This window comes from Salmo salar, chromosome ssa01, assembly GCF_905237065.1.
Source record: "Salmo salar chromosome ssa01, Ssal_v3.1, whole genome shotgun sequence".
Lineage (NCBI taxonomy): Eukaryota > Metazoa > Chordata > Actinopteri > Salmoniformes > Salmonidae > Salmo > Salmo salar.
Genome location: NC_059442.1, coordinates 164,309,855 through 164,323,556, shown reverse-complemented (window position 1 = coordinate 164,323,556; position 13,702 = coordinate 164,309,855). Strand labels below are relative to the sequence as shown.

General features: G+C 42.1%; 1 protein-coding gene across 5 annotated transcripts in view; it reads right to left on the bottom strand.

The window, feature by feature from the left end:
* The window catches only part of tln1 (talin 1), a 144,819-nt gene that overhangs the window by 92,631 nt on the left and 38,486 nt on the right, over positions 1-13,702 (bottom strand). For all 5 annotated transcript variants that reach the window (XM_045693648.1, XM_045693650.1, XM_045693652.1 and 2 more), the window contains exon 3: positions 3,882-4,044. In XM_045693648.1, coding sequence (XP_045549604.1) covers positions 3,882-4,011 — 130 coding nt within the window. In that variant the 5' untranslated portion in view covers positions 4,012-4,044. The remainder of the gene's footprint in view (positions 1-3,881; positions 4,045-13,702) is intronic.

Here is a 13,702-nt window from a genome sequence, read left to right as displayed (position 1 = left end):
CTCAGCACTAACTGGACTACATCCAAGTTTCAAAACGGCACTTCCTGTCCTCTAGGGCCTGAAAGGTGCCTAGCTAGCACAGCTTGCCAGAGCTAAAGGAATCTGGCCATTTAAGACGCTGAACATTCCATATTAGCTGTTGATGTTGGCCAAGACACGTCTCTCCCTCTTTTTTTCTCTCTCTCTCTCTCTCTCTCAAAGTGGAAAATTACTCACAGGTTGAGACATGGAAGCGAGTCTGTCCACTGCAGTCAGAGAGAATCACCAACGTAACAGCACACAGCTTCGTACGTAACCCCTAACCGAGGCACATTGGAAAGCAGAGAAGGAGAGGTTCCTTTCAATAAGGGACGCAGTTGTCTTTGTTACACTCAATTTGAGACATTTCTGGGCTTCCTGAAGATATTTTTTTCCTCACGCCATTTTTTTTTTTTCACTGAACCAATAGGTATTTTTTGGCCTGAAACTGATGTCAACAAAGAAGTCTAAAAACAGACAGTGATCATATTTTTGAATTCCAACCAGTCTGCATCGTTGAGCTGTTATGGCAATAAGATGAGATGGGGATTAAGGAATTTTGAAAGAGGAAGGGGGAATTTTGGAGAACAATGAGGGGAATCTTGAAATAGAGGGAGGGGGAATCTTGGAGAAGAATGACAAAATCTTGGAACATCAAAGATGCACAAGGGAGAATTCTCCAGATCCTTGGATCACTGAAATATCCTCCTTCTCATATCAACACTGCATCTGCTCAGCCGTCATACATGGAAATATTAACATGGAAAGGTTGAGCAGCCCATAATGACACTCAGTATAAGTCATCAACCCTTCAAGACCTCAGAGAAATCGACTTCATGGCAAGTATTCAATGAGAAGACGACGAAGGGCTGGAATGGACACAGAATGTTAGTATGAGGAAAGATGGGCGTGGAGGCATGAAATTGTTTGCTTTCACGTTTGTTGCAATTGCTTAGTTGCATCCCAAATTACACGATTCCCTATGTAGTGCATTACTTTTGACCAGGGCTCATAGGGCTCCCATAGGACTCTAGTCAAATGTAGTGCACTACATAGGGAATAGGGTGTAATTTAGAATGCGTCCCATTAGGATTACTGCAGAGTTTCAAGAGATGGGGTAGGAAATCGACACAGTTACATGTCGGAATATTATTTTTGACGATATATCGTATCGCTTTTGGCAATATTGCAATATTATTTTTGCACTCGTTTTCTGTACCTGCATCAAAATTCCAGTATTTTTCCTTTACAGCTTGTTCTCCATCTTCTTTTTAATAGGGAACACTATTTCCATGACTGATTAAAATTGGTTTTCTCATGGCTCTCTCGTCTCTCTGCAGCAGACATACAGTTGAAGTTGGAAGTTTACATACACTTAGGTTGGAGTCATTAAAACTTGTTTCTCAACTCCTCCACAAATTTCTTGTTAACAAACTATAGTTTTGGCAAGTCGGTTAGGACATCTACTTTGTGCATGACAAGTAATTTTTCCAACAATTGTTTACAGACAGATTATTTCATTTATAATTCATTGTATCACAATTCCAGTGGGTCAGAAGTTTACATACACTAAGTTGACTGTGCCTTTAAACAGCCTGGAAAATTCCAGAAAATTATGTCATGGCTTTAGAAGCTTCTGATAAGCCAATTGACATCATTTGAGTCAATTGCAGGTGTACCTGTGGATGTATTTCAAGGTCGATCTTCAAACTCAGTGCCTCTTTGCTTGACATCATGGGAAAATCCAAAGAAATCAGCCAAGACTTCAGAAAAAAATTGCAGACCTCCACAAGTCTGGTTCATCCTTTGGAGCAATGTCCAAACGCCTGAAGGTACCACGTTCATCTGCACAAACAATAGCACGCAAGTATAAACACCATGGGATCACGCAGCCGTCATACCGCTCAGGAAGGAGACGTGTTCTGTGTCCTAGAGATGAACGTACTTTGATGCGAATAGTGCATTTCAATCCCAGAACAACAGCAAAGGACATTGTGAAGATGGTGGAGGAAACAGGTACAAAAGTATCTATATCCACAGTAAAACGAGTCCTATATCGACATAACCTGAAAGGCCGCTCAGCAAGGAAGAAGCCACTGCTCCAAAACCGCCATAAAAAAGCCAGACTATGGTTTGCAACTGCACATGGGGACAAAGATTGTACATTTTGGAGAAATGTCCTCTGGTCTGATGAAACAAAAATAGAACTGTTTGGCCATAATGACCATCGTTATGTTTGGAGGAAAAAAGGGGGAGGCTTGCAAGCCGAAGAACACAATCCCAACCGTGAAGCACGGGGGTGGCAGCATCATGGTGTGGGGGTGCTTTGCTGCAGGAGGGACTGGTGCACTTCACAAAATAGATGGCATCATGAGGTAGGAAAATGATGTGGATATATTAAAGCAACATCTCAAGACATCAGTCAGGAAGTTAAAGCTTGGTCGAAAATGGGTCTTCCAAATGGACAATGACCCCAAGCATACTTCCAAAGTTGTGGCAAAAGGACAACAAAGTCAAGGTTTTGGAGTGGCCATCACAAAGCCATGACCTCAATCCTATAGAAAATGTGTGGGCAGAACTGAAAAAGCGTGTGCGAGCAAGGCGGCCTACAAACCTGACTCAGTTACACAAACTCTGTCAGGAGGAATGGGCCAAAATTCACCCAACTTATTGTGGGAAGCTTGTGGAAGGCTACCTGAAACATTTGACCCAAGTTAAACAATTTAAAGGCAATGCTACCAAATACTAATTGAGTGTATGTAAACTTCTGACCCACTGGGAATGTGATGAAAGAAATAAAAGCTGAAATAAATCATTCTCTCTACTATTATTCTGACATTTCACATTCTTAAATCAAAGTGGTGATCCTAACTGACCTAAGACAGGGGATTTTACTAGGATTAAATGTCAGGAATTGTGAAAAACTGAGTTTAATTTATTTGGCTAAGGTGTATTTAAACTTCCGACTTCAACTGTATGTCGAGCAATATATTTGGTTATAAAAAATAAAAAGCAATATGTTTGGTTAAGCCGAATCGCAAAATAAAAATCACAGCATCAAAACTCAATGCATATAGACTCATAAGAATCGCAAAACATATCGTACATGGTGAGGTCCCTGGCAATTCCTTGCCCTACAAGAGAGACAGTTATCATCTCTTTGAATTTCCTGTTGTCATATTGGGTGTTATTAAAGACAGCTGCTCAAGTCTGTAATAGATAGTTCCCTGTCAGTATTGGTTTAGTGAGAAGTGCTGGCATTTATAGAAGTCTGTTGGCCTGTGCCACAGCAGATTGCTTGTTTCTGGATCCCTTCTGCATACATCATTCCTATCTAATCTCCTGTTGTCAATTGAGTGATTTTGAAAGACAGAGGCTCTAGTTTGTCAACATCCCAGGAAGCTGCACTGGACTGATAAACTGAATAGCTTAACAGCTACGCATTGGGTTATACACTATTGAACCATTTCAGACTGTTGATGCCTACTCCTGCACTCATTTGCATTTGACAGTGACGATAATGTTTTAGACAAGAGTAAAATTATTCCTGGATTTTAATTAAACTTCAATTTAAGTTTGAGTCACACATAATGGCCATGTAATCAAAGTTTAAATCGATATTAATTAAACCAAATATTTAGTTATTCATAGACAAAACCATTGTTGGTGAACTCTAAATGACCTGTAAGAAAAACAACTAGAACTTGGTGAAGGCATAGACGTGACTAAAATGACAGGCGTGTGTGTTGGTGGTGTGTGTCTTATGATCAAAACTAGATATGTATAAGACTGTGTATCGGCATGGTGTGTGTTTGTGTCCGAGGTGTGTGTGTGTGTGTGTGTGTGTGTGTGTGTGTACTCACGCTGGCCCAGCTGTGCCTCAGGGACTCTTTCCCTGATCATTCGACAGGCGTCGTACACCATGGTGGAGGGCTCAAACTGCATCGTCTTCACCACGTTCCCCACGCCAATCTTCAGTGACAGGGCCACCATGACTGCCGCTCTCCGTTTCCACCGCCGTTACACCTGCAGGGATAGCAGGGGAAACACACAGGACAGGGGGTTAAAGGTTAAAAGACAACACCATACATATAGCATTACATCAATATGTTTATAACTTTGGGAAACGAAAGACTGAGCTCTCATTTCACCACTAACCATCCTCCTATTAACTAGTGAGCTCTCATTTCACCACTAACCATCCTCCTGTTAACTAGGAAGAGAGTAGGAGACTGGTGTTTCACTATTAACCCTCCTCATGTTCACTAGGAAGAGACTAGGAGACTGGTGTTTCACTATTAACCCTCATGTTCACTAGGAAGAGAGTAGGAGACTGGTGTTTCACTATTAACCCTCCTCATGTTCACTAGGAAGAGACTAGGAGACTGGTGTTTCACTATTAACCCTCCTCATGTTCACTAGGAAGAGACTAGGAGACTGGTGTTTCACTATTAACCCTCCTCATGTTCACTAGGAAGAGACTAGGAGACTGGTGTTTCACTATTAACCCTCCTCATGTTCACTAGGAAGAGAGTAGGAGACTGGTGTTTCACTATTAACCCTCATGTTCACTAGGAAGAGACTAGGAGACTGGTGTTTCACTATTAACCCTCCTCATGTTCACTAGGAAGAGACTAGGAGACTGGTGTTTCACTATTAACCCTCCTCATGTTCACTAGGAAGAGACTAGGAGACTGGTGTTTCACTATTAACCCTCCTCATGTTCACTAGGAAGAGAATAGGAGACTGGTGTTTCACTATTAACCATCCTCCTGTTAACTAGGAAGAGACTAGGAGACTGGTGTTTCACTATTAACCCTCCTCATGTTCACTAGGAAGAGAGTAGGAGACTGGTGTTTCACTATTAACCCTCCTCATGTTCACTAGGAAGAGACTAGGAGACTGGTGTTTCACTATTAACCATCCTCCTGTTAACTAGGAAGAGAGTAGGAGACTGGTGTTTCACTATTAACCCTCCTCATGTTCACTAGGAAGAGAGTAGGAGACTGGTGTTTCACTATTAACCCTCATGTTCACTAGGAAGAGAGTAGGAGACTGGTGTTTCACTATTAACCCTCTCATGTTCACTAGGAAGAGACTAGGAGACTGGTGTTTCACTATTAACCCTCCTCATGTTCACTAGGAAGAGACTAGGAGACTGGTGTTTCACTATTAACCCTCCTCATGTTCACTAGGAAGAGAGTAGGAGACTGGTGTTTCACTATTAACCATCCTCCTGTTCACTAGGAAGAGACTAGGAGACTGGTGTTTCACTATTAACCCTCCTCATGTTCACTAGGAAGAGAGTAGGAGACTGGTGTTTCACTATTAACCCTCCTCATGTTCACTAGGAAGAGACTAGGAGACTGGTGTTTCACTATTAACCATCCTCCTGTTAACTAGGAAGAGAGTAGGAGACTGGTGTTTCACTATTAACCCTCCTCATGTTCACTAGGAAGAGAGTAGGAGACTGGTGTTTCACTATTAACCCTCATGTTCACTAGGAAGAGAGTGGGGACTGTGCTGTTTCATTAATAACCCTCCTGCCGGCATGTAGTTCCTCCTCTGAGGGGACTTTACACGAGTTGCAGTTTCAGTCTAAAAGGGGCCATAGTAGAAAAGAAGAACTGTCTCAGAGACATAACAGTACATGGAAATAACTGGTGAACACTGAATGTGGAACCTCTGAAAATAGCATCAACAGAACATTTGTGGCTTGACTGATTATTACGTCAATTGAGGAATCAAAACCAGTACCATACTAAATGAAAGAAGACATTTAATATCAATCAATAGGGAAAAACAACTCCATTTGCTGTGAAAAATAGCCCTCAAAAACAATCTCAGAATTTAAGGGAAGGTGTTGAAAGTTTAAGTTCCGAGGTTAAATCTATTTGGGTTGCCTAGCAATGTGCAGTGATGTGAGGGCGCCTGTAGCTAAAGAGGGATTTCAAATCAGCCTTTCCCAATACACAGGGAGGAGGAGTACATGACCAGACTTCTCCTGTCCTATTCACACCATCACTAGTATCACTTCTCTACACCACATTACAATCAGCTCAACAGCAACATCCTCCTCTAGACATAGAGGAGAGAACAAACACAAACACACTGGAAAAGAGCAACACCATGTGGTGGGCTCTGAAAGAGGTGCCAGTTCAGGTACAGACGCATCTGTCCCAGTGGACAGAAATAACCAGTAGAATACAATTCACACTTTATTAACACACACACACACACACCAAACAGACACACAGGGTAGTGGGTTATGGTCAAAGACACACCCATGAGGGAGTCCAGCAGAATGAAGGGTCCAGATGAAGGGTCCAGATGTGAGTTGAGGTAGACAGGAGTTTCTAGAAGTTGTCTCCAACATGACATCTTGGGAGACAACTAAAGAGTTCAGGGGCAGACTGGGGTCTCCAACACCAGGCTAGGCCACCGACTGACCGGGACAACTCTATTCCCTGGTAACCTGGTCCCTAGAGGCATCCGTATGCTTCCCGGCCAGTCTGAGGCCACCCTTCAGAGCCTGCTTCCTCTAGGTTTCTTCCTAGGTTCCTGCCTACCTAGGGAGTTTTTCCTTACCCACCGTGCTTCTACATCTCCATTGCTTGCAGTTTGAGGTTTTAGGCTGGGTTTCTGTATAGCACTTTGTGACATTGCCTGATGTAAAAAGGGCTTTATAAATACATTTGATTGATTGATTTGATTGAAACAGTTCAGAAGAGTTCGAGTATATATTATGACAACATTTTGTGATGTTTTTGTTGGTTTTGGTCTTCGGTGAGGGTATTTCAGCTGTTCAGGCACACAACATTGTTTCTAGAGGTAAGCCGAAGTTCGGAGCCGAAAGTCTATGCCTCTTCGTCGGTGATTGGTTAACAGTAGAGATTCTTCAATAAAGTCTTTGTTGTCATTCAACAAGAAACGACTCGTTTTCATGCACATTTTTTTCATTGAAAAAAACTACACCAAACATCTTAGTTAGATGTAAAATTGCGCGACTAAGATCTCCTCGGCAAAACCGTCAAAATTAATTACATATTTCTTGAGTTTTCTTAGATTAATTCTGACTATTTTAAAGGAAGTGTATACTGGCTACAGCATCTCAAAATGGACAAACAGTACTATTGCCGCAGGACAATAGACTCTGCCGGAGGTCGGGGGTTAGTAGCCTACCTCAGCTGTAAGACGTCACAAAGTTTGCCTAGAAGGGCTCCGACACCAATAACGTCTGCTGGCCAAGAGTACCAAGCCCCTCTCAGCGTAATTTGAGAACCGAATGCACACCGATTTTACATGTAGAATCGTGTGAAAAATGTTGGCAGTCACACGTCTTACAGAGGGTGGTCCCTAAAACAGCACACTGAATGATCGGCAGACGAATGCAACATCCATATTCGGTGGGATGTGTGCGAGAGCCATTAGTCCCAGGGCCAGAGAGAGGGTTTGAGAAACGGCTGGGAGTTGTACTCAAAGGGTTTTCTTCACAGACAGACAAAGACAGACAGAGAAATAGAGACAGTTACAGACACAGACAGAGATACAGATATTTAAATGGACACAGAGACAGACAGACATACTTCGCATCAGCATCTGTCTCGCATTTGACCAGTTAATCAACTTACAAAGCATTTTGGAGAACACCTCAGCTGAACGATTATATAAAAATAAGTCTGTGTAGCAAGAGTGATTTGACCCTCGGCCTAGACTGTGGACTGAGCTCGAGACACTTATTTATAACCGGTCAGTGATGACAGCACAGATACGAACAGTAGCTAGTGTCACAGTCACGGCACCGACGGAACGACAAACAGCACGTAGGTCATAATATGTTGACTGTTGGCGTGGGTGAGGAGCAACCATTTTAACAATGACTGTCTGACTGTCAGGGGAGGCATGTAGCCTAGTGGTTAGGAGCGTTGGGCCAGTAATTCAACTGTTACTGGTTCAAATCCCAGAGCCGACTAGGTAAAATCCGTGGATGTGCCCTTGAGCAAGGCACTTAACCCTAATTGCTCCTGTAAGTTGTTCTGGATAAGAGCATCTGCTAAATGACTAAAATGTAAAATGTAATGAGCCAATAGCAACACACATCATGAGTTAAATCACATGAAATGGGCCTATCAAAAGTAGTGAACTACAAAGGGACTATGGTGACGTTTGGGACTCAGCCCAAGTTATTCATGAAAACGCATGTCGTTAGATAGATCAATACTCATGTCCGTGTTCAAATCGTGTGATAAGAATGTCAAGTCCCAGTAGGTTAACATATTGGTAATCAAAATGTGATTCATGTGACTGACAATATTTGGCTCTCGGCAGAATGCAGAGAATGTTGAACTGAGCATCAAGATCCAATTAATGTTGTTACACAAGCACAAAGCTGGAAGCAATTCACACTCCCATCCCCCACCACAGCCCCCACTGTGAGCTGAGGCGAATTCCACGTGGTTTCCAAACAGTGAAGATTGGGGTTATCCCTGAGTAAGTGCTTTACATCCCTAAACACACACAGGTACCATTTTCACACTATTGAGCAGAGGCGAGCCGAACTGCGTTGTAACCGTGATGGAAATGACGATGTCAAAAGAAGATCTCCAAGCCAGTCGGCACTATTGTCTGAATCTAGCAATAGTAGATATGGTATTATCGGGGGCGGCAGGTAGCCTAGTGGTTAGAGCGTTGGGCCAGTAACCGAAAGGTTGCTAGATCGAATCCCCGAGCTGACAAGGTAAAACTCGGTCGTTCTGCCTTAACCCACTGTTCATAGGCCGTCAAGGTAAATAAGAATTTGTTCTTCACTGACTTGCCTAGTTAAATTAAGGTTACATTTTTAAAAAAAAATCAAATCAGACCCCCCAGTTGTGTTTTGTCCCCGGCCTCCCGGTGTGGTCCGTCTCGGTCTACTGGCACGGCTGTGTGTGGTGGGGAGACAGACAGACTGGCTGGCAGCCTTCCAGGGGATCAATCCCTACTCTATATTAAGGGGAGAGGGTGGTTTACGGCAGGATTCTGACACCCGCTTCTCAGCTGCAGTGTTGAAGAGGCTCCTATGGGAAGAGGCCTACTCATCATGTCAAATTACTTGTTGTAGATAGACAGGACACTGAAGTGATTACTGCACTGAGTTCACTTGATTTCTGAAGATCAAGAACTGTTACAATCTACAACATATATTTTTGATATATTGTGTATATACACACTATACTGTACATATGTATATACAGCTATCTTTTGGTTATTACTATGGCAAAAGCCTCCAGGAACAATAAAACGAGATGTATGTATGTACAGTGAGGGAAAAAGTATTTGATCCCCTGCTGATTTTGTACATTTGCCCACTGACAAAGAAATGATCAGTCTATAATTGTAATGGTAGGTTTATTTGAACAGTGAGAGACAGAATAACAACAAAAAAATCCAGAAAAACGCATGTCAAAAATGTAAAAATTATTTGCATTTTAATGAGGAAAATAAGTATTTGACCCCTCTGAAAAACATGACTTAGTACTTGGTGGCAAAACCCTTGTTGGCAATCACAGAGGTCAGACGTTTCTTGTAGTTGGCCACCAGGTTTGCACACATCTCAGGAGGGATTTTGTCCCACTCCCCTTTGCAGATCTTCTCCAAGTCATTAAGGTTTCGAGGCTGACGTTTGGCAACTCGAACCTTCAGATCCCTCCACAGATATTTTATGGGATTAAGGTCTGGAGACTGGCTAGGCCACTCCAGGACCTTAATGTGCTTCTTCTTGAGCCACTCCTTTGTTGCCTTGGCCGTGTGTTTTGGGTCATTGTCATGCCGGAATACCCATCCACGACCCATTTTCAATGCCCTGGCTGAGGGAAGGAGGTTCTCACCCAAGATTTGACGGTACATGGCCCCGTCCATCGTCCCTTTGATGCGGTGAAGTTGTCCTGTCCCCTTAGCAGAAAAACACCCCCAAAGCATAATGTTTCCACCTCCATGTTTGACGGTGGGGATGGTGTTCTTGGGGTCATAGGCAGCATTCCTCCACCAAACATGGCGAGTTGAGTTGATGCCAAAGAGCTCCATTTTGGTCTCATCTGACCACAACACCAGTTTAACCCAGTCGTCCTCTGAATCATTCAGATGTTCATTGGTAAACTTCAGACGGGCATGTATATGTGCTTTCTTGAGCAGGGGGACCTTGCGAGCGCTGCAGGATTTCAGTCCTTCACGGCGTAGTGTGTTACCAATTGTTTTCTTGGTGACTATGGTCCCAGCTGCCTTGAGATCATTGACAAGATCCTCCCGTGTAGTTCTGGGCTGATTCCTCACCGTTCTCATGATCATTGCAACTCCGAGGTGAGATCTTGCATGGAGCCCCAGGCCGAGGGAGATTGACAGTTCTTTTGTGTTTCTTCCATTTGCGAATAATCGCATCAACTGTTGTCACCTTTTCACCAAGCTGCGTGGCGATGGGCTTGTAGCCCATTCCAGCCTTGTGTAGGTCTACAATCTTGTCCCTGACATCCTTGGAGAGCTCTTTGGTCTTGGCCATGGTGAAGAGTTTGGAATCTGATTGATTGATTGCTTCTGTGGACAGGTGTCTTTTATACAGGTAACAAACTGAGATTAGCAGCACTCCCTTTAAGAGTGTGCTCCTAATCTCAGCTCGTTACCTGTATAAAAGACACCTGGGAGCCAGAAATCTTTCTGATTGAGAAGGGGTCAAATACTTATTTCCCTCATTAAAATGCAAATCAATTTATAACATGCATTTTTCTGGATTTTTTTGTTGTTATTCTGTTTCTCACTGTTAAAATAAACCTACCATTAAAATTATAGACTGATCATTTCTTTGTCAGTGGGCAAACGTACAAAATCAGCAGGGGATCAAATACTTTTTTCCCTCACTGTATGTATGTATGTATGTATGTATGTATGTATGTATGTATGTATGTATGTATGTATGTATGTATGTATGTATGTATGTATGTATGTATGTATGCATGTATGTATGAATGTACAGTTGAAGTCGGAAGTTTACATACACTTACGTTGGAGTCATTAAAACTCGTTTTTCAACCACTCCACAAATTTCTTGTTAACAAACTATAGTTTTGGAAAGTCGGTTAGGATATCTACTTTGTGCATGACACAAGTAATTTTTCCAACAATTGGTTCATCCTTGGGAGCAATTTCTAAACGCCTGAAGGTACCACGTTCATCTGTACAAACAATAGTACGCAAGTATAAACACCATGGGACCACGCAGTCGTCATACCACTCAGGAAGGAGAAGCGTTCTGTCTCCTAGAGATGAACGTACTCTGATGCGAAAAGTGCAAATCAATCCCAGAACAGCAGCAAAGGACCTTGTGAAGATGCTGGAGGAAACAGGTACAAAAGTATCTATAGCCACAGTAAAGAGTCCTATATCGACATAACCTGAAAGGCCGCTCAGCAAGGAAGAGGCCACTGCTCCAAAACCGCCATAAAAAAGCCAGGCAACTGCACATGGGGACAAAGGTCGTACTTTTTAGAGAAATGTCCTCTGGTCTGATGAAACAAAAATAGAACTGTTTGGCCATAATGACCATTGTTATGTTTGGAGGAAAAAGGGGGAGGCTTGCAAGCCGAAGAACACCATCCCAACCGTGAAGCACACGGGTGGCAGCATCATGTTGTGGGGGGTGCTTTGCTGCAGGAGGGATGGAATGGGCCAAAATTCATCCAACTTATTGAGAGAAGCTTGTGGAAGGCTACCTCAAATGTTTGACCCAAGTTAAACAATTTAAAGGCAATGCTACCAAATACTAATTGAGTGTATGTAAACCTCTGACCCACTCGGAATGTGATGAAAGAAATAAAAGCTGAAATAAATCATTCTCTCTACTATTATTCTGACATTTCACATTCTTAAAATAAAATGCTGATCCTAACTGACCTAAGACAGGGCATTTTACTAGGATTAAATGTCAGGAATTGTGAAAAACTGAGTTTAAATGTATTTGGCTAAGGTGTATGTAAACTTCCAACTTCAACTGTATGTATGTATGCATGTATGTAAGTAAATGTACAGTACCAGTCAAAAGGTTGGACACACCTACTCATTCAAGGGTTTTTCTTTATTTGTAATATTTTCTACATTGTATAATAATAGTGAAGACATCAAAACTATGAAATAACACATATGGAATCATGTAGTAACCAAAAAAGTATTAAACAAATGAAAATAAGTTTTATATATTTGAGATTCTTCAAAGTTGCCACCCTTTGCCTTGATAACAGCTTTGCACACTCTTCGCATTCTCTCAGTAGGTGTGCCCAAACTTTTGACTGGTACTGTATGTATGTATGTATGTATGTATGTATGTATGTATTCCCACACATGTTAGTTACAGACGTTAACTGCAAACTTGGTTTTGTAACCTAGCTCCTGCAGCAACATGCCCGATATCGAGCATTATGTTCCTTTAGGAATGCACCAATCCCAAACCTCAGCACAATGGAGTCATAAAAACCACATCTATCAGATTCCAGTAGCTAAGCCCTTCAGATGGATCAATGAAAAACCTTATATATATATATGGTCATTTAGATTTTGGTGAGATGGTTTTTATGATCCCTGCTGGTGTCTCTGCTGCCTTACAATAGAACGCCTGCTGAAAGTTTGGGGTTACTACTTCGGTCAAACTGACTGGCTTTCAGTATCAGTAACAGTATCAGTAACAGCCAAAAACACATTTACAGCATTAGGATTTGAATAGCATGGTCATTTCTTGAGTTGAGTTTTATGGGAAATCAGAGATTATGCTTCAAAATGTGTGGTTCTCTATTTACCTTTTCATCATGTCTAAAAGTGACTCAAGAAATTACCATTCTGCACAATCAATTGGGACTTTGGATTAAAAGATGAGTAATGATATGAATATTCAAAGTCTTAATTAGAACGTCACTCTGGCCTTTGAGTGTGTGAGACGCTCAGACCGTTAACCCGTTGTATGAAACAGAGAGAGGTTTATAGCTGTGTTCAACTTTCATTAAAGAGGTTACAAGATGTGTATGAAGTTAGGCTGTATTATTTTATTCTTACTCAAAGCAGTGATTTACACCAGTATAAATAAGTGACTGTGTCCAATACAATAAAGGACAAGCTGTCCCTCTTTGTGTGTGTTTTCTCTGGTTTCCAGTCAAAATTCCTGAGAAGAATCAGTCTTTAAGAGTTGGCTGTAACCATGTTTTTACTGGACATACCAAATGCATCCCAGATTTACACGAGATATAAAAATGACATGAAATACCAGTAATTTAGCTGTTCGTTTTGACAGCTCCACCGCAAAAATGCACTGCATACTGAACGATTGTATTTGCATTCTCAGTAGCACTTGTCATTTCTTTTTTTATTAAGGAGTGGAGCAGTCCCCCATATTGGGTTGGAGAGAGATAGAGAGAAAATAGCAGCAGTCCGGATTCGAACCCATGCTGCAGCGGTATGTGTGTTCCAGACTCCAGAGGCGGTTTCTTTTGGTACAGACACCGAGAAAATCGGACTTCCGATAGGTATTTATAACAGTAGGAGGCCGTTCCTTCTCTTGCAAGAACAAAATACGTACCTGCTGTGTACTGACGGTGTACCGATGAACCTGCTGTTTCTACTTGTAGAATCGCAATGCTTGTCAGTGGGCGAGAAATTGACTTTGAGCCAATTA